At 45.1% G+C, this 25,632-nt stretch overlaps 1 protein-coding gene across 5 annotated transcripts in view; it reads right to left on the reverse strand.

The window, feature by feature from the left end:
* The window catches only part of LOC115119208 (membrane-associated guanylate kinase, WW and PDZ domain-containing protein 2-like), a 385,811-nt gene that overhangs the window by 120,223 nt on the left and 239,956 nt on the right, over positions 1-25,632 (reverse strand). For 4 of the 5 annotated variants that reach the window (XM_065008344.1, XM_065008343.1, XM_065008345.1 and 1 more), the window contains exon 3: positions 5,181-5,300. In XM_065008344.1, coding sequence (XP_064864416.1) covers positions 5,181-5,300 — 120 coding nt within the window. Of the gene's footprint in view, positions 1-5,180; positions 5,301-11,218; positions 11,423-25,632 lie in introns of those variants that run through there. The other variant, XM_065008347.1, reaches the window with a different exon arrangement.

The raw sequence follows: 25,632 nt of genomic DNA on the forward strand, positions 1-25,632 counted from the left end.
AGACTGTGTTAGCCCCCATGAGACTGTGTTAGCCCCATGAGACTGTGTTAGTCCCCCATGAGACTGTGTTAGTCCCCCATGACACTGTGTTAGTCCCCCATGAGACTGTGTTAGCCCCCATGAGACTGTGTTAGCCCCATGAGACTGTGTTAGTCCGCATAAGACTGTGTTAGTCCGCATAAGACTGTGTTAGTCCCCCATAAGACTGTGTTCGTCCCCCATAATACTGTGTTAGCCCCCCATGAGACTGTGTTAGCCCCACGAGACTGTGTTAGGCCCCACGAGACTGTGTTAGGCCCCATGAGACTGTGTTAGCCCCCCATGAGACTGTGTTAGCCCCCCATGAGACTGTGTTAGCCCCCATTGAGACTGTGTTAGCCCCCATTGAGACTGTGTTAGCACCATGAGACTGTTAGTCCCCCATGAGACTGTTAGTACCCCATGAGACTGTGTTAGTACCCCATGAGACTGTGTTAGTACCCCATGAGACTGTGTTAGTACCCCATGAGACTGTGTTAGTACCCCATGAGACTGTGTTAGTACCCCATGAGACTGTGTTAGCCCCCATGAGACTGTGTTAGCCCCCATGAGACTGTGTTAGTCCCCAATGAGACTCTTATCCCCATGAGACTGTTAGAAAAGGAGAGACGGGAGGAGTGAATTGGAGAAAGGAAGGGAAGAGAGGATGAGGGAAGGAGAGAGAGGAGGGGAAGGGGAGAGGAGGGAAGGGGAGAGGGGAGGAAGGAAGGGTAGAAGGGAGAGAGGAGGAGGTAGCGGGGAGAGGGGCAGTGTGATTGAGTGACAAGGAAAAAGAGATGCGGGACTGTGTTAGTCCCCCATGATACTGTGTTAGCCCCCATGAGACTGTGTTAGCCTGCATGAGACTGTGTTAGCCCCATGAGACTGTGTTAGCCCCATGAGACTGTGTTAGCCCCCTGAGACTGTTAGCCCCCTGAGACTGTTAGCCCCCATGAGACTGTGTTAGCCCCCATGAGACTGTGTTAGCCCCCATTAGACTGTGTTAGCCCCCCATGATACTGTGTTAGCCCCCATGACACTGTGTTAGCCCCCATGAGAATGTGTTAGCCCCCATAAGACTGTGTTAGTCCCATGAGACTGTGTTAGTCCCCCATAAGACTGTGTTAGCCCCATGAGACTGTGTTAGCCCCCCATGAGACTGTGTTAGCCCCCATGAGACTGTGTTAGTCCCATGAGACTGTGTTAGTCCCCCATATGACTTTGTTGGTCCCCCATAAGATTTTGTTAGTCCCCCATGAGACTGTGTTAGTCCCCCATAAGACTGTGTTAGCCCCCCACGAGACTGTGTTAGCCCCCATGAGACTGTGTTAGCCCCCATGAGACTGTGTTAGCCCCCATGATACTGTGTTAGCCCCCATGAGAATCTGTTAGCCTCCCATGAGAATGTGTTAGCCCCCATAAGACTGTGTTAGTCCGATGAGACTGTGTTAGTCCCCCATAAGACTGTGTTAGTCCCCCATAAGACTGTGTTAGCCCCATGAGACTGTGTTAGCCCCCATGAGACTGTGTTAGCCCCCCATGAGACTGTGTTAGCCCCCATGAGACTGTGTTAGTCCCCCATAAGATTGTGTTAGTCCCCCATGAGACTGTGTTAGTCCCCCATGAGACTGTGTTAGTCCCCCATGAGACTGTGTTAGTCCCCCATGAGACTGTGTTAGCCCCCCATGAGACTGTGTTGGCCCCCCACACACATTCAGCAGTTGAACCTCAAGTCACATGGGTGAGCAGTGAGCACTGCCACTGTACAAACCTGCTTAATATGCAACACGCCTGAATTTTTGACACATTTTGTGTGCCTTTGATGATGTATTCTTAAAAATATTTGCTTGGATGTTTTTCTCCTCTTGTTACAAGTTAATATTAAATCGCTAAAGTAGGGATCACAGTAGACAACACAGGCACAAACGGAACATTACATTAAACTGTCTATTTAAAGGGAAATATATTGTATATTGAAATATTGAAAGGGAGAGAGCAAGTGAGAATGTCACGCGGGAAGTTGATGTCATTATTACATAACCCAATGGGACCAGGACCAGGAAGTGGAAGGTCAGTTGACGTCCTGGGAGTTAAAGTTCACATAGTTCTTAAAAGTTCATACGTAAGTCTCAAGGCACGTCAAGTGGAGGTACTCAAACACAGTCACACACTCCACAACACATATACCTACAAACACACCCACCCACATGACTTCATATTGGTAACTAAAGCCTGACACTGTCCGGCCCACACCCCAGGCATCTTCACTAACATCACTGTTAGCTCTTTTGTGTCTGCTGGCAAATCATTGTTATCCACCGCACATCAATCAAACACTAAACCATGCACAGATTCCTAGTGATTGAGTGAGTGTGTGTGTGTGTTGTAAATAAATAAAGAAGAAGCCTGTCTCTCTTTCTATGCTCTGGGCTCTGTGCTCTGTGTGGTCGTCCCGTCTGTCTCCCCAGGGCGGAGTCGCCAGCTCCCAGCATGCAGAGCGTTTCTGGGTTTGTTCTGAACATGCTCCCCTGGGCTCCTCCTCGCTGATGCTTTCACACATCACCCACTCTGATCCTCCAGCCCCTGAGTCCGCTAGCAGAAGACTGTCTGCTAAGATCTCCTCCACACACATAGGCATGCATGCACGCAAACATCCTTTGCTACAGCTTTAGCCCAGAGATACCTGGCAAAGTCCAGAGACAGCGGATGTCCTTGTTAAGCTGATGTGAGATCTGATTAAGTGTTTGGTCTCCACTCTCTGTAAACACTGTGTGAAATGGACTGGGGGGAGATATGATGTATCCACAGCAATGGAACCAAGTTTCCTTGAGAGCAGGCTTCAAGGCACTGCCTCTCCACTGGAGATTAGGTTCTGAAGCTAGAGAGGGTTTCTTTGAGAGGGTAGCAGGGTAGCCTAGTGGTTAGAGCGTTGGACTAGTAACCGGAAGGTTGCAAGTTCAAATCCCCGAGCTGACAAGGTGTCGTTCTGCCCCTGAACAGGCAGTTAACCCACTGTACCTAGGCCGTCATTGAAAATAAGAATTTGTTCTTAACTGACTTGCCTGGTAAAATAAATAAATAAAATATTATCCTGCACTTCTCAGTGGTGTTTTAGTACTTCTGGAGGAGAAACCATATAGCCAAATATATTTTGAAATCCAATGAGATTGTGAATTTTTGTTCGCATTTCTGAGTACACAGTGAGTGACTCAAATGAAAAAACATTGCTGTAAAAAAGCGAATTGAATGGAAAGGCTTAAAACCACAGACCACAGACTATTTTACCCTACTGCTGCCTAAAATCTAAAAGCAATTTCAGTCAGACTTTCCTGGGAAATCAAATATAAAATGCACAAAAACAGCATGACGCATTCTTCAAACCTTCAAACATTCCTAGACAAACTGAAGACAACCTCCAGTAGTATGCTACAACGCTAAATTAGTTGCCTACCTTACTATTAGCTAAACGAAAGCCAAGAGACACACTGACCCAACCCCTGACTTTCCCAAGCCAGGCTTTTGTAATGATGAAAATCCAACACTGTGGATAACATTAACCTGGCAGTGTAGGACCTGACAGACAGATTGGCTTTTTCTCCACCTTCCTCACACAAAAGAAAACAGGGATCTCTCCATCTCTCTCTCTCTCACCCAGTAGATATGGGAGTTTATCAAAATTGAGTTTGCTTTTCCAATTCTTTGTGGGTCTGTGCAATCTTAGGGAAATATGTGTCTCTAATATGGTCATACATTTGGCAGGATGTTAGGAAGTGCAGCTCAGTTTCCACCTCATTTTGTGGGCAGTGTGCACATAGCCTGTCTTCTCTTGAGAACCAGGTCTGCCTACGGCGGCCTTTCTCAATACCAAAGCTATGCTCACGGAGTCTGTACATAGTCAAAGCTTTCCTTAATTTTGAAATTTTATTTGATTTATTATTATATATATTTTTTTTTTATACAGTTTTCTCCCAGATTTCGTGGTATCCAATTGTTTAGTAGCTACTATCTTGTCTCATCGCTACAACTCCCGTACGGGCTCGCGAGAGACGAAGGTTGAAAGTCATGCGTCCTCCAATACACAACCCAAGCAAGCCGCACTGCTTCTTAACACAGCGCGCATCCAACCCAGAAGCCAGCCACACCAATGTGTCGGAGGAAACACCATGCACCTGGCAACCTTGGTTAGCACGCACTACGCCCGGCCCGCAACAGGAGTCGCTGGAGCGCGATGAGACAAGGATTTCCCTACCGGCTAAACCCTCCCTAACCCGGACAACGCTAGGCCAATTGTGCGTCGCCCCACGGACCTCCCGGTCGCGGCCGGTTACGACAGAGCCTGGGCGCGAACTCAGAGTCTCTGGTGGCACAGCTGGCGCTGCAGTACAGTGCCCTTAACCACTGCACCACCCGGGAGGCCTTTTCCTTAATTTTGGGTCAGTCACAGAGGTCAGGTATTCTGCCACCGTGTACTTTCTGTTTAGGGCCAAATAGCATTCTAGTTTGATCAGTTTTTTTGTTAGTTCTTTCCAATGTGTCAAGTAATTATCTCTCTCTCTCTCTCTCTAATTGTGCATTACATATTAAACAGGTAAATGTTGGTGGTACAGCGGTGCTGCCACCGAGAAGAGAAGAAGGGTTCTCTCTACGGAAGACGACATCCTCGGAGAAGTGATACACGGCCTCAATCGGAGAGAGAATCTAACATCGCTCCTGGCAACCAACCGTTAAATTGACCATCTGCAATTTATTTTTCTGCCATGACAGACGCGAGGCTGAGCGGGAGGGCTCGGCGAGGGAGCTGACATGGAGTTAATGCATTATCTGTCTGTGTGGTGGAGTCCCCTGTATCTGACAGAGTGGAGAGCCAGTAGTTTAGTACACCCAGCACAGAGCCACACAGACCAGGGCAGATGGAGAGAAATTGGAGTGAGTCATGTTTATTATAGAGCCATTAAGGCTCAGAGGAGAGCCACCATGGAGGAGAGTGTAGTGGTGTTGTGGTGTGTGTGTGTGAGAGTGTGTTTTCATTCTTCTCTGTCAGAGAGTGGAAGGATGGTCGATAAACAAGCAGCTACATAATACAATTATTCCAACAAGCAAAATCAGGAAAGACCCCCCAAAAATATGATACACCCCGAAAAAAGTGAAAAGCTTTCTCTTACCTTCATAAGTTCCGCTCTCTAGTAAGGCTCCACTTTTCTCCAATTCCATAAACTGATCAACAGTCACAAAGTTGTAGTCCACCCCCGGGACCTCTCCCTCCTTGGGCTGCCTGGTTGTGCCTATCAGAGAGGAGAGGGGAGGAGCACAGTTACACAGTTACAATCAGGGAATTTACTAAGAAACTGTGCATACACCTGCATACAGGAGAGAAGAGCAGCATTATGAACTGTGTGTACCGTAGAAATAGAATGAAATATATATATATCTCCCCAATTTCATAGTATCCAATTGTTTAGTAGCTACTATCTTGTCTCATCGCTACAACTCCCGTATGGGCTCGGGAGAGACGAAGGTTGTCATGCATCCTCCAATACACAACCCAACCAAGCCACACTGCTTCTTAACACAGCGCCATCCAACCCGGAAGCCAGCCGCACCAATGTGTCAGAGGAAACACTGTGCACCTGGCAACCTTGGTTAGCGTGCACTGCGCCCGGCCCGCCACAGGAGTCGCTGGTGCGCAATGAGACAAGGATTTCCCTACCGGCCAAACCCTCCTGACGACGCTGGGCCAATTGTGCGTCGCCCCACGGACCTCCCGGTCGCGGCCGGTTACGACAGAGCCTGGGCGCAAACCCAGAGTCTCTGGTGGCACAGCTGGCGCTGCAGTACAGCGCCCTTAACCACTGCGCCACCCGGGAGGCCAAGAATTGTAATTCTATGGTGTGTACATCATGGCAGTTCTTTAAAGGGAAACTTCTGGATTTTGGTTAACAGGTCAAACGATCGCGTGGATACCATTTTTATGTCAATGTGTCAATTAACTAGTTGCTCCTACCCTCTACTTTTTTGAACATTTTGTTAAAAATCGCGCAACATTTCAGCGCCCTGCTACTCATGCCAGGAATATAGTACGTTCATATGGTTAGAATGTGTGTATAGGAAACCCTCGGACGTTTTTAAAACTGGTTAAATCACGACTGTGGCTATTACATAACGTGCGTTACATCGGAAAGCGCAGGAAAACCTGATCACAGAAAATGGAAATAAATATCCTTGCGCCACTTCCAGCAATTGTTAACAGTGAGCCGAATTAGATAAGACCGAGCATTCAACTCCCACAGCATCCCCATGTAGTCGAGTATCTTGTGAATTTAATCCTCTTTGATTCTTGGTTGAACCGAAAGAGGGCACGACGTACCTCCGGTCTCCGCCCAGATCATTCCGGAAGAGCTCTCTCCTGAAATTTTTTCCAAGACGACAGCTAATGATATGTACATCGCCTACGGATGATTTTTATCGCTTATTAACGTTTACTAATACCTAAAGTAGCATTACAAACGTATTTCGAAGTGTTTTGTGAAAGTTTATCGTCTACTTTTTGAATTTTAAAAAATGACGTTACGTTGTGAAATCGCTGTTTTTTTCGTTTATCACACAGTCTACATATAACGATATCTTGGCTTTATATGGCCCGATTTAATCGAAATAAAGACCCAATAGTGTTTATGGGACATCTAGGAGTGCCAACAAAGAAGATGGTGAAAGGTAATGACTGTTTTCTATTTTATTGTGCGGTTTGTGTAACGCCGAAATGCTAATTATTTTGTTTACGTCCCCTGCTGTGCTTTTCTGTTGTAGTGTATTGGTGCATGCTATCAGATAATAGCTTCTCATGCTGTCGCCGAAAAGCATTTTAAAAATCTGACTTGTTGCCTGGATTCACAACGAGTGTAGCTTTAATTTGATACCCTGCATGTGTATTTTAATGAACTTTTGAGTTTTAACTAATACTATTAGCATTTAGCGTAGCGCATTTGCATTTCCAGAGCTCTAGTTGGGACGCAAGGTAGACCCAGGTAGAGGTAAGAGGTTAAGACGGAAGTTAGCGGTAGTTTTGCGAGTCAATGCTAGTTAGCTAATGAAACTACCTCTAACTTCCTTCATAATGGACACAGAATCGTACAAATGGTATCCAGGACTTCATCTGACTCTGTGGAAGGAGATAAAGGGCGTCATTGTCATCCCTTTAACAAAAGGATCCTACTTTGAACACCTCAACGTCTCAAAGAATCAGAACAGAACGGCTGATTAAGGACAAGCTGACCCTGAATCAGTTATATTCATGTATTGTGAGCAGTTCTCTTGGTTGCACATTTGAATTCCACTGAATACTTAAGCGCTGTCCTTCGGGATGATGAGCAATGAGCACTTCACTAGGTAACGTTACAGGAAGGTTTCAGCTGAGTGATGCAACTCCAACAGAGAGGAGATAAATAAGATCAATCTGCATGCAGGTCTACCTCTCAAAGACGGTAGACACAGAGCCTCTACACAACCTCACAGGGCTGCTGTCTACATGTTATCGCGAGTGAGACGAGAACACTAGCCTGCTGGTTTGGCTGGCAGGGAGGTCCTTGTCCCACCGTGCACTAGCGACTCCTGTGGCAGGCCGGGCGCAGTGCATGCTGACATGGTCGCCAGGTGCACATTCGCCAGGTGCACAGTGCACATTGGTGCGGCTGGCTTCCGGGTTAAGTGGGCATTGTGTCAAGAAGCAGTGATGCTTGGTTGGGTTGTGTTTCAGAGGACGCACGGCTCTTGACCTTCGCCTCTCCCGAGTCTGTACGGGAGTTGAGCAAGGGCACTTCATTTCTCCTGTAAGTCACTCTGGATAAGAGGGTCTGATAAATGACCCCAAAATGTAAATGTAAATCACAGGTTTTACAAACTCTCTCTCCTAAGCATAGTGTCTGTTTGAGACAGCTGTAATTTCCAGTTAGTGTTGTGTTGTGGGGGATATGATGCTAAAGGTGTATCAAGGTATAAATTAGTTCCTAAACGCTCTTGCTAGTGCCGTGTGCTAATTAGCCTGTTTGAGCACCAGAGGATAGGCTAATTGATGCTGGCTGTGATAGCTCCAAGGTACTCCATCCCTGAGGTGTTAAACAGCTTATTCCCAAATCCGTGCTAACTCTGCTGTAAAAGCCTGGCCTATGACAGCCTTTGGTGCTGAAGAGCCTGGCCTATGGCAGCCGTTGATACTGTGGAGTCGGGCATATGGCAGCCTTTGGTGCTGAAGAGTCTGGCATATGGCAGCCTTTGATACTGTAGAGTCTGGCATATGGCAGCCTTTGATACTGTAGAGTCTGGCATATGGCAGCCTTTGATACTGTAAAGTCTGGCATATGGCAGCCTTTGATACTGTAGAGTCTGGCATATGGCAGCCTTTGGGTCTGTTCAATACATGTGGCATGATCAGACTGGCCCCAAAAGGCAGATTGAATTCCTGCTTCACTCAATACCAGATCCATTAACACATTCCTCAAAAATACCTAGATTCCGCTAGAACTGCACCGCGAGGCTGGCGAGGGTAAGTGAGTGTGTGTCTGTTGAGTCAGACAGGCTAGCGAGGGTAAGTGAGTGTGTGTCTGTTGAGTCAGACAGGCTAGCGAGGGTAAGTGAGTGTGTGTCTGTTGAGTCAGACAGGCTAGCGAGGGTAAGTGAGTGTGTGTCTGTTGAGTCAGACAGGCTAGCGAGGGTAAGTGAGTGTGTGTCTGTTGAGTCAGACAGGCTAGCGAGGGTAAGTGAGTGTGTGTCTGTTGAGTCAGACAGGCTAGCGAGGGTAAGTGAGTGTGTGTCTGTTGAGTCAGACAGGCTAGCGAGGGTAAGTGAGTGTGTGTCTGTTGAGTCAGACAGGCTAGCGAGGGTAAGTGAGTGTGTGTCTGTTGAGTCAGACAGGCTAGCGAGGTAAGTGAGTGTGTGTCTGTTGAGTCAGACAGGCTAGCGAGGGTAAGTGAGTGTGTGTCTGTTGAGTCAGACAGGCTGGCGAGGGTAAGTGAGTGTGTGTCTGTTGAGTCAGACAGGCTAGCGAGGGTAAGTGAGTGTGTGTCTGTTGAGTCAGACAGGCTAGCGAGGGTAAGTGAGTGTGTGTCTGTTGGGTCAGACAGGCTAGCGAGGGTAAGTGAGTGTGTGTCTGTTGAGTCAGACAGGCTAGCGAGGGTAAGTGAGTGTGTGTCTGTTGAGTCAGACAGGCTAGCGAGGGTAAGTGAGTGTGTGTCTGTTGAGTCAGACAGGCTAGCGAGGGTAAGTGAGTGTGTGTCTGTTGAGTCAGACAGGCTAGCGAGGGTAAGTGAGTGTGTGTCTGTTGAGTCAGACAGGCTAGCGAGGGTAAGTGAGTGTGTGTGTTGAGTCAGACAGGCTAGCGAGGGTAAGTGAGTGTGTGTCTGTTGAGTCAGACAGGCTAGCGAGGGTAAGTGAGTGTGTGTCTGTTGAGTCAGACAGTTCATATGTCTGCCACACCATGTCACAAGATGATGCAGTCATGTGTGCCAACTTAGTCTGGTGCCACAAGCTCTTATCGCCTGTCACATGTCATTATGATGTAACAGCGGTGACGGGAGGTGCTGGATTGGTGCAAACTGAATGACTCCACGCCATTCTGTCACGACAGTCACAAGAGCTGTGAGATACTCTTTTCTTCAGTAAGTCGGTTTTGGACTCCGCCACCCTATCTCTCAACGCTGCTGACAGGGAGTCCAAGCGTGAAATAACGTAAAGAAAAGAAAATGACTCCATCAAGGCCCTTAAAGCCCTTGCCGACGTTGTCTAAAAGCTCAATGTTGATGAATCTGTCCTTAGATGGGAAAAGCAAACCGCTGGAGATTTCAACAGATACCATGCAATGGAAAACCTAAATCCTCTCAGAGTTCAGCATCAAACCATGGTGCTCCACATCAAAACACACCAGGCAGAGAGAGTTCTAGGTGAAGGTTGAGAGAGGAGTGGACGGGGGCTGGTCTAGGGGCGTGAGGATGGCACATCTGAGCCATGTTGATATGTGGTGAGGAGAGGAGATGCTAGTGAACACACATGCAGTGTGTGTGTGTGTGTGTATCTATGTGTGAGATACACTATGGCACTTCCAGTGCTACCCTGCATGAGGCCTGCGTAACGACAACAGATTACACCTCCCGACAGCGCTCCAGAACGGCCGACACACAGCACAACACTTCAAAAGGAACCTTTGATGTCACGGAACTACTGTGTAATTAGCAGCGTCTTCCAGTGGGGACACTTTCTAAGAGGAGCAAACTATAAGGCATGAAAGTGGTTTTCTGTACTTTCAGAGTTCTGGGTCATCTGTTAGATTTGACATTAGTGTAACATCCAAGCTGGTTTAAGAGAGACATTTGTAGTAACGATTCCCTATAAAAAGCCACTGGCACAGCAGAGAGATGTCCATAACACGTCCACAGAAATTGCTTTCCAACCGTAACTCTTTTCGTTCCCATTTTATCGATCCAATACAAATATTAGCATATAAAAGGTGCAGAGGTCAAATCCATGAGCATGCTCTGTGATACAGTAAGAATTGTATGCCCTCTCCGCCAACCCTTCCTGGTCACCTGTGCTACATGTGAACCATGACCCCAACATATAGTGCCCTCTAGTGGACAAATAAGTTCAAATAACCATTGACAGACAGCATATACAATGCCATATAAACAGGCCAAAACGGCTCCTACACACCGGCCCCTATGGTTTGCAATGTAGAAATCACCACTTAGCATGATGAGTATGCACTTGCATGCGCGGTAACACATCCTCGATAGACAAAATGTTATTCTTCTTCTCTAGTGACTGATCTAAGAAGCCTATATTTATCTGTAATTTACAAAAGCCCCATTGGTATACATTTACAATAAATTAGGGCCACATACCTAATAAATCAAGCTGACATACTGTAGGTGCATTGCCCCGAGTGGGTATTTTCAAGGCTGTTCACAAGGGAATTTGGGCACCTGGGGCATTTCTAGAGTGCTGATAATTTACACTAAAGCTGTGTATTGTACAGGAAATGATTTTTCATGTTCAACAAACATCCTACTTATTAATCTCCTGTTCGATGGGAGGTAAAGCAAAGAGAGAGAGATGGAGAGAGAGTGAGTGAACACAGACGGTTCATCAGAGGTGAAGCTGGGATTTTCACTGGAGCAATCTGCAAACAAAGCCGAGAATAACACAAACCGATTACCAGAGATAACTGTGGCGAATACCCAGCTATTTGTCCTGCGGTACAACGCTGTAATGACTCAGAAGCGGCTGTCGTCTTTCCACATACAAAATGTTCCTTGGAACTCCCGGGGAGCGGAGAAGGGACTAGGGGATGAGAGAATAAGGGAGAGAGAAAACAATAATGATGTCTGAACATCTCTTCCTCTCCACTGAGAGAGAGAGAGAGAGAGAGAGAGAGAGAGAGGAGAGAGGGAGAGGGAGAGGGAGAGAGAAAACAATAATGATGTCTGAACATCTCTTCCTGTCCGCTGAGAGAGAGAGATAGAGGGAGAGGGAGCGAGAGAGGGAGAGAGAGAGAGAGAGAGAGTGAAGGGTCTGTGAGGAGAAGGCGTGGAGATGAAGCATGTCTCACGGAGTAGACTAGAGTTGCAGCGTGGGCAGTAGAGCTGCCGGCCAGCCAGGCCTCTACTACTCTCCCATCTCTCTCTCCCTACACTACAGTTATATCCATCCATAGGGTTTCATAGCCAGGGGCCAATAGATCAGCTCTTAACACATCCAGCTTAGTACCATTGTCCAGTAATGGATCCCGGGTCAGGGCATCTAGACTGCCTCGTTTGAAATCCAAACCCATTCAACAATGCACTTCAGTGGAATAAATGTACCCAGCCAGAAGGGCAGCCATCTGCGCATTGCACTTCTTATGTCATGCATTAGTATGACCCTTAAGTATATCTACACTGTTTAACATCGCTGATTGGCAGAGGCATCGGTAACTGGATCACAACTATGTGAATCCATGTGTGTGTCCCAAATGGTACCCTATTCCCTATATAGTGCACTACTTTTGACCCAGGCCCACTGGGCCCATAGGGCTCCGGTCAAAAGAAATGTGCTACATCGCAGCCCAAGACTGTTAAATGAGTGTCAGACCATCTGCAAGTGGAAATATTGGCTCCAACTTCAAACACTGCTGGGATGGCGGTGCAACAGGTCTGGTTCAGTGAGTGCATATCCCCAGGCTTTGGAGAGAAATAGTAAGATATACTACGTCCAGACTTCAATCTCTCTCCCACGATACTATATCAACGCTCAAGCAGCTATGATCAAGCCTGAAAATCCACAGCTACTATGGCAAGAGGCAGAAAAGCACAGGGAGAAATATCCCCTTCTCTAAGTGTGTAGAGAGTGTGTAGAGCTTAGAGAGACACTGCCTATATAGACCACAAGTCACCTCACAGGTTTCCAGCCATCCATCAATCAGAGGAGAGTGAGAAAGACACCACAAGACCAGAAGACCCTTTCAAAGCCTCGTTATAGCACATCCCTGACCCCTCTCAGTCGGACCTCTCCCCCTCTCCATCTTGGAGAGCAGCTATTACAGTCAGCGTGGTTTTAGAACTAGCCGACGTGATGTGACAGACTGCAGAAGAAGACTTGAGGCTGTACCTCTGTCCACCCTGCTTACCTTCCCCTCCTCCTTACACATATGCTAGCCTTCAGACTGCATTAAAAGACCACATGATGCCAGCAGCAGCGGCTATTGCTTTCACAGCTAGTCGAAGGCCTAGCTTACTGAGATACAGACACACAGAGACAGGCTTGACCTCTTGACCTCTGAATCTCATATACTTGTTGTACTCTGTCCCTGACAAACAACATGCAGCGAGTTTCAAAACAGCCTTGAGTTTCACTTAGCAAGCCACTTCTGGGAGAAACTGTTCCATGTCAAATTGAAATCTCCAGCTCCACTGCCTCCAGTAGTCAGACCCAATGTGTGTGTCAACGGGCTGCAGTGCATTGAAGGGGCTGGGATAGGGGGACTGTGTGGGCAGGAGCTGGTGATGGGATCAGCTTCCGCTTGGCTGGGTAAAGCCCCACTAGGCCCAGTGTGTTGTGACAGTGTGTCAGTCAGGCCTGTGCTCTGGTACCTCTGGGGCCCTCTGGGGCCCTCTGGCCGGAGGTGCTCAGTAGCCCCCTCTATTCACTTCCCTAATCCCCCTGTTATGACAGCGAGAGATGGCATCAACATGCCCCATTGTCCAGATCCTAATCTAACCCTTTAGCCAATTAGGAAATGGCCGGCCTTCCTAATGCCTGGGAATTAGTGGGATGGATTACGGTGCCATTCAGTGCTGTCCGGCCGCCACAGGAGACCGGGAGTCGGGTAACGTGGGGTGGAAAGGGCTGAACGAGGGCACTGACGAAAAGCTGCTTTCGCCTGCACTTTCTGTTCATTGGTGGCGGTGGCAAGCACGGCCACTTAGCCGTGGATGTGCTTAGTCACTGTTGTCATAGACGGCTAGCTTAATCAACCCTGATTAGATGTCTGATACACTTTAATAAACCTTCATTGAACTAAGAGAGAGAGAGACAAAGAGAGAGAGAGACAAAGAGAGCGAGAGAGAGAGACAAAGAGAGCGAGAGAGAGAGACAAAGACAGAGACAAAGAGAGAGACAAAGAGAGAGAGACAAAGAGAGAGATAGAGAAAGAGAGAGACAAAGAGAGAGAGTGAGAGAGACAAAGAGAGAGAGCGAGAGAGACAAAGAGAGAGAGTGAGAGACAACGAGAGAGAGAAAGAGAGAGACAAAGAGAGAGAGAGACAAAGAGAGAGCGAGAGACAGAGATCAAATCAAATCATTGGTCAGATACACATGGTTAGCAGATGAAATTGCGAGTGTAGCGAAATGCTTATCCTTCTAGTGCATTAGTATCTAACAGGTAATATTTAATAATTCCACAAAAAAACCTAATACACACAATCTAGTAAAGGAATGGGATGAGAATATATAAGTATAACATATATGGATGAGCAGTGACAGAGCGGCTAAGATGCAATAAATAGTAAAGAATAGATAGTGAAGTATACAGTATATACATATGAGATGAGTTATGGGAGATATGTAAACATTATTGAAGTGGCATTATTAAAGTGACTAGTGTTCCATTTATTAAAGTGACCAATGATATCAAGTCTGTAGGTAGGCAGCCACCTCTCTGTGCTCGTGGTGTCTGTTAAACAATGGCCTTGAGATAAAAACTATTTTTCAATCTCTCTGTCCCAGCTTTGATGCACCTGTACTGATCTCGCCTTCTGGATGGTAGTGGGTGAACAGGCCGTGGCTCGGGTGGTTATATTGTTCTTGATGATCTTTTTGGCCTTCCTGTGACATCGGGTGTTGTAGGTGTCCTGGGGGGCAAGTAGTTTGCCCCCAGTGATGCGTTGTGCAGACCTCACTACCCTCTGGAGAGCCTTGCGGTTGTGGGAGGTGCAGTTGCTGTACCAGGCGCTGATACAGCCCGACAGGATGCTCTCAATTGTGCACCTGTAAAAGTTAGTCTTTACAACCTCAGCCTCCTGAGGTTGAAGAGGCTCTGTTGCGCCTTCTTCACCACACTGTCTGTTGCATGGACCATTTCAGTATGTCCGTGATATGTACACCGAAGAACTTCAAACTTCCACCTTCTCCACTGCTGTCCCGTCGATGTGGATAGGGGGGTGCTCCCTTTGCTGTTTCCTGTCCACGATCATATCTTTGTTTTGCTGACATTGAGAGAGGGCCCTTTCCTGACACCACACCTCCTCCCTGTAGGCTGTCTCGACGTCGTTGTTGATAAACAGGCCTACCACTGTAGTGTCGTATGCAAACTTGATGATTGAGTTGGAGGTGTGAATGGCCATGCAGTCATGTGTGAACAGGTAGTACAGGAGAGGGCTGAGAACGCACCCTTGTGGGGCCCCAGTGTTGAGGTTCAGCGGAGTGGAGATGTCGTTTCCTACCTTCAACACCTGGGGGTGCCCCGTCAGGAGGTTTGGAGGGTGCTATATGGTGTTGAATGCTGAGCTGTAGTTAATGAAGAACATTCTTACATAGGTATTCCTCTCTTCCAGATGGGATAGGGCAGTGTGCAGTGTGATGGCGATTGCATCGTCTGTGGACCTATTGGGGCGGTAAGCAAATTGGAGTGGGCCTAGGGTGACAGGTAGGGTGGAGGTGATATGATCCTTGACTTGTCTCTCAAAGCAGATAGCGAGAGAGAGAAAGACCGAGAGAGAGAGAGAGAGAGAGAGAGAGAGAGAGAGAGAGAGAGAGAGAGAGAGAGCAATATGTGAGAAAGAAGGTTGCGTTTTCATTGGGGTATACAGCAGCACAAATGATTAACAGGCACATATCCCTATCCAATCACACACAACAGAGTGCTGTTGTCCTCATGCGTAGTGAGGAAAAACACACGTGGTGGCCCTCAAACATGTTTCCTAAACTAGTCTTCCAATTGATGATCAGTAATGTGGGATTGATTAGGGGACCTGAGCATTGACAGAACCCCTCTGAGGCCTGTTGGCATGATGACAGCAGGTGCTCCGCCCCACTCGCCTTTCCCAGAATTGCATTAATAGATTGGCCCTCCTGTAGGTGCTGGTGGACGGCCTTGTGACGTGGCCTGGAGTTGTCGATGACTGACCTCTCAGAGACCTTGTGAGAGAGAGAGACACAGATGGAATAAGAGAGAGTGAGGAAGAGAGAGAGAGGAGGGAGAGAGATCGAGAAGGATAGAGAGAGAGATGGAGTAAGCAGGGGGAGTGAGAAAAAGAGGTTGAGGAAGAAGGAAAGAGGGAAAGAGAAATAAATAAATAAATAAAAAAAGAAAGAAAGAAAGGAGAAAGAGAGAAAGACAGAAAGATGGAGATTGAGAGGGAGCACTGACTGGATCATCTCACTGAAGTCTGTAAAACCCTCAGGGCCAGAGGTATGAATCTGCCAGCTCAGATGCAATCACAACTAATCATACACACAGGAACACTATTACTACCTAGCATTGTACCATCACACATGAACACTATTACTACCTATCATTATACCATCACACAGGAACACTATTACTACCTATCATTATACCATCACACAGAAACACTATTACTACCTAGCATTATACCATCACACAGGAACACTATTACTACCTAGCATTGTACCATCACACATGAACACTATTACTACCTATCATTATACCATCACACAGGAACACTATTACTACCTATCATTATACCATCACACAGAAACACTATTACTACCTAGCATTATACCATCACACAGGAACACTATTACTACCTAGCATTGTACCATCACACATGAACACTATTACTACCTATCATTATACCATCACACAGGAACACTATTACTACCTATCATTATACCATCACACAGAAACACTATTACTACCTAGCATTATACCATCACACAGAAACACTATTACTACCTAGCATTGTACCATCACACAGGAACACTATTACTACCTAGCATTGTACCATCACACAGGAACACTATTACTACCTAGCATTATACCATCACACAGGAACACTATTACTACCTAGCATTGTACCATAACACATGAACACTACTACTACCTAGCATTGTACCATCACACAGGAACACTATTACTACCTAGCATTGTACCATCACACAGGAACACTATTACTACCTAGCATTGTACCATAACACAGGAACACTATTACTGCCTAGCATTGTACCATCACACAGGAACACTATTACTACCTAGCATTATACCATCACACAGGAACACTATTACTACCTAGCATTGTACAATCACACAGGAACACTATTACTACCTAGCATTGTACCATCACACAGGAACACTATTACTACCTAGCATTGTACAATCACACAGGAACACTATTACTACCTAGCATTGTACAATCACACAGGAACACTATTACTACCTAGCATTATACCATCACACAGGAACACTATTACTACCTAGCATTGTACCATCACACAGGAACACTATTACTACCTAGCATTGTACAATCACACAGGAACACTATTACTACCTAGCATTATACCATCACACAGGAACACTATTACTACCTAGCATTGTACCATCACACAGGAACACTATTACTACCTAGCATTGTACCATCACACAGGAACACTATTACTACCTAGCATTGTACCATCACACAGGAACACTATTACTACCTAGCATTGTACCATCACACAGGAACACTATTACTACCTAGCATTGTACCATCACACAGGAACACTATTACTACCTAGCATTGTACCATCACACAGGAACACTATTACTACCTAGCATTGTACCATCACACAGGAACACTATTACTACCTAGCATTGTACCATCACACAGGAACACTATTACTACCTAGCATTGTACCATCACACAGGAACACTATTACTACCTAGCATTGTACCATCACACAGGAACACTATTACTACCTAGCATTGTACCATCACACAGGAACACTATTACTACCTAGCATTGTACCATCACACAGGAACACTATTACTACCTAGCATTGTACAATCACACAGGAACACTATTACTACCTAGCATTATACCATCACACAGGAACACTATTACTACCTAGCATTGTACCATCACACAGGAACACTATTACTACCTAGCATTGTACAATCACACAGGAACACTATTACTACCTAGCATTATACCATCACACAGGAACACTATTACTACCTAGCATTGTACCATCACACAGGAACACTATTACTACCTAGCATTGTACCATCACACAGGAACACTATTACTACCTAGCATTGTACCATCACACAGGAACACTACTACTACCTATCATTATACCATCACACAGGAACACTATTACTACCTATCATTGTACCATCACACAGGAACACTATTACTACCTAGCATTATACCATCACACAGAAACACTATTACTACCTATCATTATACCATCACACAGGAACACTATTACTACCTATCATTGTACCATCACACAGGAACACTATTACTACCTAGCATTATACCATCACACAGGAACACTATTACTACCTATCATTGTACCATCACACAGGAACACTATTACTACCTAGCATTATACCATCACACAGAAACACTATTACTACCTATCATTATACCATCACACAGGAACACTATTACTACCTAGCATTGTACCATCACACAGGAACACTATTACTACCTATCATTGTACCATCACACAGGAACACTATTACTACCTAGCATTATACCATCACACAGGAACACTATTACTACCTAGCATTGTACCATCACACAGGAACACTATTACTACCTAGCATTGTACCATCACACAGGAACACTATTACTGCCTAGCATTATACCATCACACAGGAACACTATTACTACCTAGCATTATACCATCACACAGGAACACTATTACTACCTATCATTATACCATCACACAGGAACACTATTACTACCTAGCATTGTACCATCAAACAGGAACACTATTACTGCCTAGCATTGTACCATCACACAGGAACACTATTACTACCTAGCATTGTACCATCACACAGGAACACTATTACTACCTAGCATTGTACCATCACACAGGAACACTATTACTACCTAGCATTGTACCATCACACAGGAACACTAGTACTACCTAGCATTATACCATCACACAGGAACACTATTACTACCTATCATTATACCATCACACAGGAACACTATTACTACCTAGCATTGTACCATCAAACAGGAACACTATTACTGCCTAGCATTGTACCATCACACAGGAACACTATTACTACCTAGCATTGTACCATCACACAGGAACACTATTACTACCTAGCATTGTACCATCACACAGGAACACTATTACTACCTAGCATTGTACCATCACACAGGAACACTAGTACTACCTAGCATTGTACCATCACACAGGAACACTATTACTGCCTAGCATTATACCATCACACAGGAACACTATTACTACCTAGCATTATACCATCACACAGGAACACTATTACTACCTATCATTATACCATCACACAGGAACACTATTACTACCTAGCATTGTACCATCAAACAGGAACACTATTACTGCCTAGCATTGTACCATCACACAGGAACACTATTACTACCTAGCATTGTACCATCACACAGGAACACTATTACTACCTAGCATTGTACCATCACACAGGAACACTATTACTACCTAGCATTGTACCATCACACAGGAACACTAGTACTACCTAGCATTGTACCATAACACAGGAACACTATTACTACCTAGCATTATACCATCACACAGGAACACTATTACTACCTAGCATTGTACCATCACACAGGAACACTATTACTACCTAGCATTGTACCATCACACATGAACACTAGTACTACCTAGCATTGTACCATAACACAGGAACACTATTACTACCTAGCATTATACCATCACACAGGAACACTATTACTACCTAGCATTGTACCATCACATAGGAACACTATTACTACCTAGCATTATACCATCACACAGGAACACTATTACTACCTAGCATTGTACCATCACACAGGAACACTATTACTACCTAGCATTATACCATCACACAGGAACACTATTACTACCTAGCATTATACCATCACACAGGAACACTAGTACTACCTAGCATTGTACCATAACATAGGAAAAGTAATAATACCTATCATTTTACCATCACATAAGAACACTATTACTACCTATCATTGTACCATCACACAGGAACACTATTACTACCTAGCATTGTACAATCACACAGGAACACTATTACTACCTATCATTGTACCATCACACAGGAACACTATGACTACCTAGCATTATACCATCACACAGGAACACTATTACTACCTAGCATTGTACCATCACACAGGAACACTATGACTACCTAGCATTATACCATCACACAGGAACACTATTACTACCTAGCATTGTACCATCACACAGGAACACTATTACTACCTAGCATTGTACCATCACACAGGAACACTATTACTACCTAGCATTGTACCATCACACAGGAACACTATGACTACCTAGCATTATACCATCACACAGGAACACTATTACTACCTAGCATTGTACCATCACACAGGAACACTATGACTACCTAGCATTATACCATCACACAGGAACACTATGACTACCTAGCATTATACCATCACACAGGAACACTATTACTACCTATCATTGTACCATCACACAGGAACACTATTACTACCTAGCATTATACCATCACACAGGAACACTATTACTACCTAGCATTGTACCATCACACAGGAACACTATGACTACCTAGCATTATACCATCACACAGGAACACTATTACTACCTAGCATTGTACCATCACACAGGAACACTATTACTGCCTATCATTGTACCATCACACAGGAACACTATGACTACCTAAGCATTATACCATCACACAGGAACACTATTACTACCTAGCATTGTACCATAACACAGGAACACTATTACTACCTAGCATTGTACCATCACACAGGAACACTATTACTACCTAGCATTATACCATCACACAGGAACACTATTACTACCTAGCATTGTACCATAACACAGGAACACTATTACTACCTAGCATTGTACCATCACACAGGAACACTATTACTACCTAGCATTGTACCATCACACAGGAACACTATTACTACCTATCATTATACCATCACACAGGAACACTATTACTACCTAGCATTGTACCATAACATAGGAACACTATTACTACCTAGCATTGTACCATCACACAGGAACACTATTACTACCTAGCATTGTACCATAACACAGGAACACTAGTACTACCTAGCATTGTACCATAACATAGGAAAAGTAATAATACCTATCATTTTACCATCACATAAGAACACTATTACTACCTAGCATTGTACCATCACACAGGAACACTATTACTACCTAGCATTGTACCATCACACAGGAACACTATTGCTACCTAGCATTGTACCATAACACAGGAAAAGTAATAATACCTATTATTTTACCATCACATAAGAACACTATTACTACCTAGCATTGTACCATCACACAGGAACACTATTACATATCATCGATTGCGCAACCAGGGGTGGAAAAACCTTGGATCATTGTTACTCTAACTTCCGAGACGCATATAAGGCCCTGCCCCGCCCTCCTTTCGGAAAAGCTGACCACGACTCCATTTTGTTGATCCCTGCCTACAGACAGAAACTAAAACAAGAGGCTCCCACGCTGAGGTCTGTCCAACGCTGGTCCGACCAAGGTGACTCCACACTCCAAGACTGCTTCCATCACGTGGACTGGGATATGTTTCGTATTGCGTCAGATAACAACATTGACGAATACGCTGATTCGGTGTGCAAGTTCATTAGAACCTGCGTTGAAGATGTCGTTCCCATAGCAACGATTAAAACATTCCCTAACCAGAAACCGTGGATTGATGGCAGCATTCGCGTGAAACTGAAAGCGCGAACCACTGCTTTTAATCAGGGCAAGGTGACTGGTAACATGACCGAATACAAACAGTGCAGCTATTCCCTCCGCAAGGCTATCAAACAAGCGTCAGTATAGAGACAAAGTAGAATCTCAAATCAACGGCTCAGACACAAGAGGTATGTGGCAGGGTCTACAGTCAATCACGGACTACAAGAAGAAAACCAGCCCAGTCACGGACCAGGATGTCTTGCTCCCAGGCAGACTAAATAACTTTTTTGCCCACTTTGAGGACAATACAGTGCCACTGACACGGCCTGCAACGAAAACATGCGGACTCTCCTTCACTGCAGCCGAGGTGAGTAAGACATTTAAACGTGTTAACCCTCGCAAGGCTGCAGGCCCAGACGGCATCCCCAGCCGCGCCCTCAGAGCATGCGCAGACCAGCTGGCCGGTGTGTTTACGGACATATTCAATCAATCCCTATACCAGTCTGCTGTCCCCACATGCTTCAAGAGGGCCACCATTGTTCCTGTTCCCAAGAAAGCTAAGGTAACTGAGCTAAACGACTACCGCCCCGTAGCACTCACTTCCGTCATCATGAAGTGCTTTGAGAGACTAGTCAAGGACCATATCACCTCCACCCTACCTGACACCCTAGACCCACTCCAATTTGCTTACCGCCCAAATAGGTCCACAGACGATGCAATCTCAACCACACTGCACACTGCCCTAACACATCTGGACAAGAGGAATACCTATGTGAGAATGCTGTTCATCGACTACAGCTCAGCATTCAACACCATAGTACCCTCCAAGCTCGTCATCAAGCTCGAGACCCTGGGTCTCGACCCCGCCCTGTGCAACTGGGTACTGGACTTCCTGACGGGCCGCCCCCAGGTGGTGAGGGTAGGCAACAACATCTCCACCCCGCTGATCCTCAACACTGGGGCCCCACAAGGGTGCGTTCTGAGCCCTCTCCTGTACTCCCTGTTCACCCACGACTGCGTGGCCACGCACGCCTCCAACTCAATCATCAAGTTTGCGGACGACACAACAGTGGTAGGCTTGATTACCAACAACGACGAGACGGCCTACAGGGAGGAGGCGAGGGCCCTCGGAGTGTGGTGTCAGGAAAATAACCTCACACTCAACGTCAACAAAACTAAGGAGATGATTGTGGACTTCAGGAAACAGCAGAGGGAACACCCCCCTATCCACATCGATGGAACAGTAGTGGAGAGGGTAGTAAGTTTTAAGTTCCTCGGCATACACATCACAGACAAACTGAATTGGTCCACTCACACAGACAGCATCGTGAAGAAGGCGCAGCAGCGCCTCTTCAACCTCAGGAGGCTGATGAAATTTGGCTTGTCACCAAAAGCACTCACAAACTTCTACAGATGCACAATCGAGAGCATCCTGGCGGGCTGTATCACCGCCTGGTACGGCAACTGCTCCGCCCTCAACCGTAAGGCTCTCCAGAGGGTAGTGAGGTCTGCACAACGCATCACCGGGGGCAAACTACCTGCCCTCCAGGACACCTACACCACCCGATGTTACAGGAAGGCCATAAAGATCATCAAGGACATCAACCACCCGAGCCACTGCCTGTTCACCCCGCTATCATCCAGAAGGCGAGGTCAGTACAGGTGCATCAAAGCAGGGACCGAGAGACTGAAAAACAGCTTCTATCTCAAGGCCATCAGACTGTTAAACAGCCACCACTAACATTGAGTGGTTGCTGCCAACACACTGACACTGACTCAACTCCAGCCACTTTAATAATGGGAATTGATGGGAAATGTAAAATATATCACTAGCCACTTTAAACAATGCTACCTAATATAATGTTACATACCCTACATTATTCATCTCATATGCATACGTATATACTGTACTCTATATCATCTACTGCATCCTTACGTAATACATGTATCACTAGCCACTTTAACTATGCCACTTTGTTTACATACTCATCTCATATGTATATACTGTACTCGATACCATCTACTGTATCTTGCCTATGCTGCTCTGTACCATCACTCATTCATATATCTTTATGTACATATTCTTTATCCCCTTACACTGTGTATAAAACAGTAGTTTTGGAATTGTTAGTTAGATTACTTGTTGGTTATTACCGGATTGTCGGAACTAGAAGCACAAGCATTTCGCTACAATCGCATTAACATCTGCTAACCATGTGTACGTGACAAATAAAATTTGATTTGAAATTTGATTTGATTTGTACCATCACACAGGAACACTATTACCTAGCATTGTACCATCACTGATGACTGGGGGCCATGGAAGGGATATTTACAGTGTAAGACAAATGGCAGTATGTACATTACATTACGTTCCCTTTAGGAGTAGCTGCAAGACATCCATTGATACATTTGTTGCGAGTTATCTGACCATTGAGATATTCTTTTAGTGGAAGGCTGTTACAGTACAATCCCCATGTCCATCTCCAACCTGCGACTCAGTCCATAACCATGCTATTGTAATGGTCTGTAATAGAGGTCGACCGATTATGATTTTTCAACACCGATACCGATGAATCTGACGATTCTTAAAATGTATTTGTAATAATGACAATTACAACAATACTGAATGAACACTTATTTTAACTTAATATAATACATCAATAAATCAATTTAGCCTCAAATAAATAATGAAACATGTTCAATTTGGTTTAAATAATGCAAAAACAAAGTGTTGGAGAAGAGAGTAAAAGTGCAATATGTGCCATGTAAGAAAGCTAACGTTTAAATTCCATGCTCAGAACATGGGAAACTAATGAAAGCTGGTGGTTCCTTTTAACAGGTAAGACGTTTTAGGTTGCAGTTATTATAGGAATTATAGGACTATTTCTCTTTTTTCCATTTGTATTTCATATACCTTTGACTATTGGTGTTCTTATAGGCACTTTAGTATTGCCAGTGTAACAGTATAGCTTCCGTCCCTCTCCTCGCTCCTACCTGGGCTCGAACCAGGAACACAACGACAACAGCCACCCTCGAAGAAGCGTTACCCATCGCTCCACAAAAGCCGCGGCCCATGCAGCGCAAGGGGAACAACTACTCAAAGTCTCAGAGCGAGTGACGTTTGAAACGCTATTAGCGTTTAGCATCCCGCTAACTAGCTAGCAATTTCACATCGGTTACACCAGCCTAATCTCGGGAGTTGATAGGCTTGAAGTCATAAACAGCTGCTGGCAAACGCACAAAAGTGCTGTTTGAATGAATGCTTACGAGCCTGCTGCTGCCTACCAGCGCTCAGTCAGACTGCTCTATCAAATCATAGACTTAGTTGTAACATAATAACACACAGAAATACGAGCCTTAGGTCATTAACATGGCCGAATCTGGAAACTATCATCTCAAAAACAAGACGTTTATTCTTTCAGTGAAATACGGAACCGTTCCGTATTTTATCTAACGGGTGGCATCCATAAGTCTAAATATTCCTGTTACATTGCACAACCTTCAATGTTATGTCATAGTTACGTAAAATTCTGGCAAATTAGGCGGCCCAAACTGTTGCATATACACTGACTCTGAGTGCAATGAACCCAAGAGAAGTGACACAATTTCACCTGGTTAATATTGCCTGCTAACCTGGATTTATTTTAGCTAAATAGGCAGGTTAAAAATATATACTTCTTTGTATTGATTTTAAGAAAGTTATTGATGTTTATAGTTAGGTACACATTGGAGCAACGATACGCACCACATCGATTATATGCAACGCTGGACATGCTAGATAAACTAGTAATATCATCAACCATGTGTAGTTTAACGAGTGATTATGATTGATTGATTGTTTTTTATAAGATAAGTTTAATGGTAGTTAGCAACTTACCTTGGCTTACTGCATTCGCATAACAGGCAGGCTCCTTGTGGAGTGCAATGTAATCAGGTGGTTAGAGCGTTGGACTAGTTAACTGTAAGGTTGCAAGATTGAATCCCCCGAGCTGACAAGGTAAAAATCTGTCGTTCTGCCCCAGAACGAGGCAGTTAACCCACTGTTCCTAGGCCGTCATTGAAAATAAGAATGTGTTCTTAACTGACTAGTTAAATAAAGATTAAATAAAGGTGTAAAAATATATATAAAAAATATTGGCCAAATCGTTGTCCAAAAATACAGATTTCCGATTGTTATGAAAACTTGAAATC

This window comes from Oncorhynchus nerka, linkage group LG23 (genome assembly GCF_034236695.1).
Source record: "Oncorhynchus nerka isolate Pitt River linkage group LG23, Oner_Uvic_2.0, whole genome shotgun sequence".
Lineage (NCBI taxonomy): Eukaryota > Metazoa > Chordata > Actinopteri > Salmoniformes > Salmonidae > Oncorhynchus > Oncorhynchus nerka.